This window comes from Eurypyga helias, unplaced genomic scaffold (genome assembly GCF_000690775.1).
Source record: "Eurypyga helias isolate BGI_N326 unplaced genomic scaffold, ASM69077v1 Scaffold50820, whole genome shotgun sequence".
Lineage (NCBI taxonomy): Eukaryota > Metazoa > Chordata > Aves > Eurypygiformes > Eurypygidae > Eurypyga > Eurypyga helias.
Genome location: NW_010228612.1, coordinates 108 through 1,671, shown reverse-complemented (window position 1 = coordinate 1,671; position 1,564 = coordinate 108). Strand labels below are relative to the sequence as shown.

At 58.2% G+C, this 1,564-nt stretch overlaps 1 protein-coding gene across 1 annotated transcript; it reads right to left on the bottom strand.

The window, feature by feature from the left end:
* Positions 1–37: 37 nt before the first annotated feature.
* EI24 (etoposide induced 2.4) lies at positions 38–1,325 on the bottom strand (the record flags this gene model as incomplete). The annotated part of the gene is made up of 5 exons (XM_010159768.1): positions 38–149; positions 283–394; positions 487–606; positions 685–809; positions 1,259–1,325. Coding segments are annotated over 5 exons (536 nt in total), but the record flags the coding sequence as incomplete, so codon positions are not given.
* Positions 1,326–1,564: the final 239 nt, after the last annotated feature.

Sequence of the window (1,564 nt, the reverse complement as noted above, 5' to 3'; positions counted from 1 at the left end):
GCCGCAGGCAGGGCTTCCCGCCGTTCCGGCAGCTCACCTGATGATGTAAGAGGACTGCATGGCAGTGAGAAAAGCCAGCGGTAAGCCGAAGCCGAAGTAATAGGGCCAGTTCCTCTCGATGTTGGATAACCGTTGGTGCATTTCAATTCCTGGCCGGGATGAAGAAAAATCCCACGGCAGTGAACCCAGCGGCAGGAGGAACCCCCGTCGCCCCTTCGTTCCGTGTCTCAACCGCTCCCCGCAGCGGGGAAGACCGGGCCAGGCGGCGGGAGCAGGCCTCACCTTTGTTGAACCAGCGGTACTCGAAGCAGTAGAGCGAGTAGAGCAGCGACATGTGGAGGAGGCTGATCAGCTGCCCGACGATATCGATGGGGAAGAGGCTCACGATCATTCCCTGGGGAGCAAAAATGTGCATGAGCCATCGGGAGAGGTGAACAGACCCCAGGGTGAGGGGTGAGGCCAGCCCAGTTCGGGTTTAAATCTCACCTGGATGAGGAAAAGCGCCTGCAACAAGAGGTTGAACAACATGTCGGCAATGATTTTACTGACGCTGGGAAAGGGGTGAGGCTTTCTGCCGGAAACCTCAAAGGCCAGATCCGCGATGTCCTGCGGAAGGGGAAAGGGTTAGCGCGATTCCGAGGAGGAACTGGGAGCTTTGGGGAAACGCAGGTTCCCATCACCCACCTGGAACCAGATGGCATTGACCACCTTACTGAGCACGAAGAGGGGCAGGACCCAGAGCGCGCTGAAGATGGAGGTGAGGATGAACTCCAGCCAAGACCAGACGTCTCCGTGTAAGGAAGGGTCACCTTTGGGAGACGGGACGCCTGAGGAACCGCTGCGGGAACCCTCCTCCTCTCCCATCGCAGGCGTTCCCCGCCACAGCCCTCTCTGCGCCATGGGCAACTTCCAAGAGAAGTCCCTGTCCTCAGCTTTTGCTCTTTAAAGGAACATTCCCACCCACCTGCCGCTTAGGCACTTGTAAAAACATCCCGACAACGGCCCGCGAGCGGCGAAACCCGGGAATATCCCAACAAGGGGCCGCGTTCTGAGCGGTGCATCTCAGACACGCAGTGGGGTTTTCCACCTCTCCGATCCGCGACGAAGCGATTCCTGACGGCCTCGATGAGGGAGGAGGACAGCGAGGCAGGGAGGGAGCGGTGCGAGGAGCAGTTCGGCGGGACAAAGCCTCGGCAGTCTCTGGCGGGCGTCAGGACCACCCCCCACCCCTCCCCAGGCGCTCGGTGCCGGCACTTACCGATGATCTGTGCCGTGACTGACTGAAGGACGGGTATAAATACTCGGTAGAACAAGAAGAGACTAAGCTAAAGGGAGAAAAAAAACCAGAAAGGGTTCTGGGTGAGGCTTTGCAGGGTCATATCTTCGGTCCTCTAACTCCCAATCCGAAGAGAGACCCTCGGCCCGCTCCACCACGCAGCGATCCATAATGATGGAGAACTAAGGATCTCTGAATACAGCCCAAAATCTACAAGGGAGCGCTTTGCTTTCAACGTTTCCACCCCAACACCTCGTACGCTGCCACGGGCTGACAGAAAAACAAAGA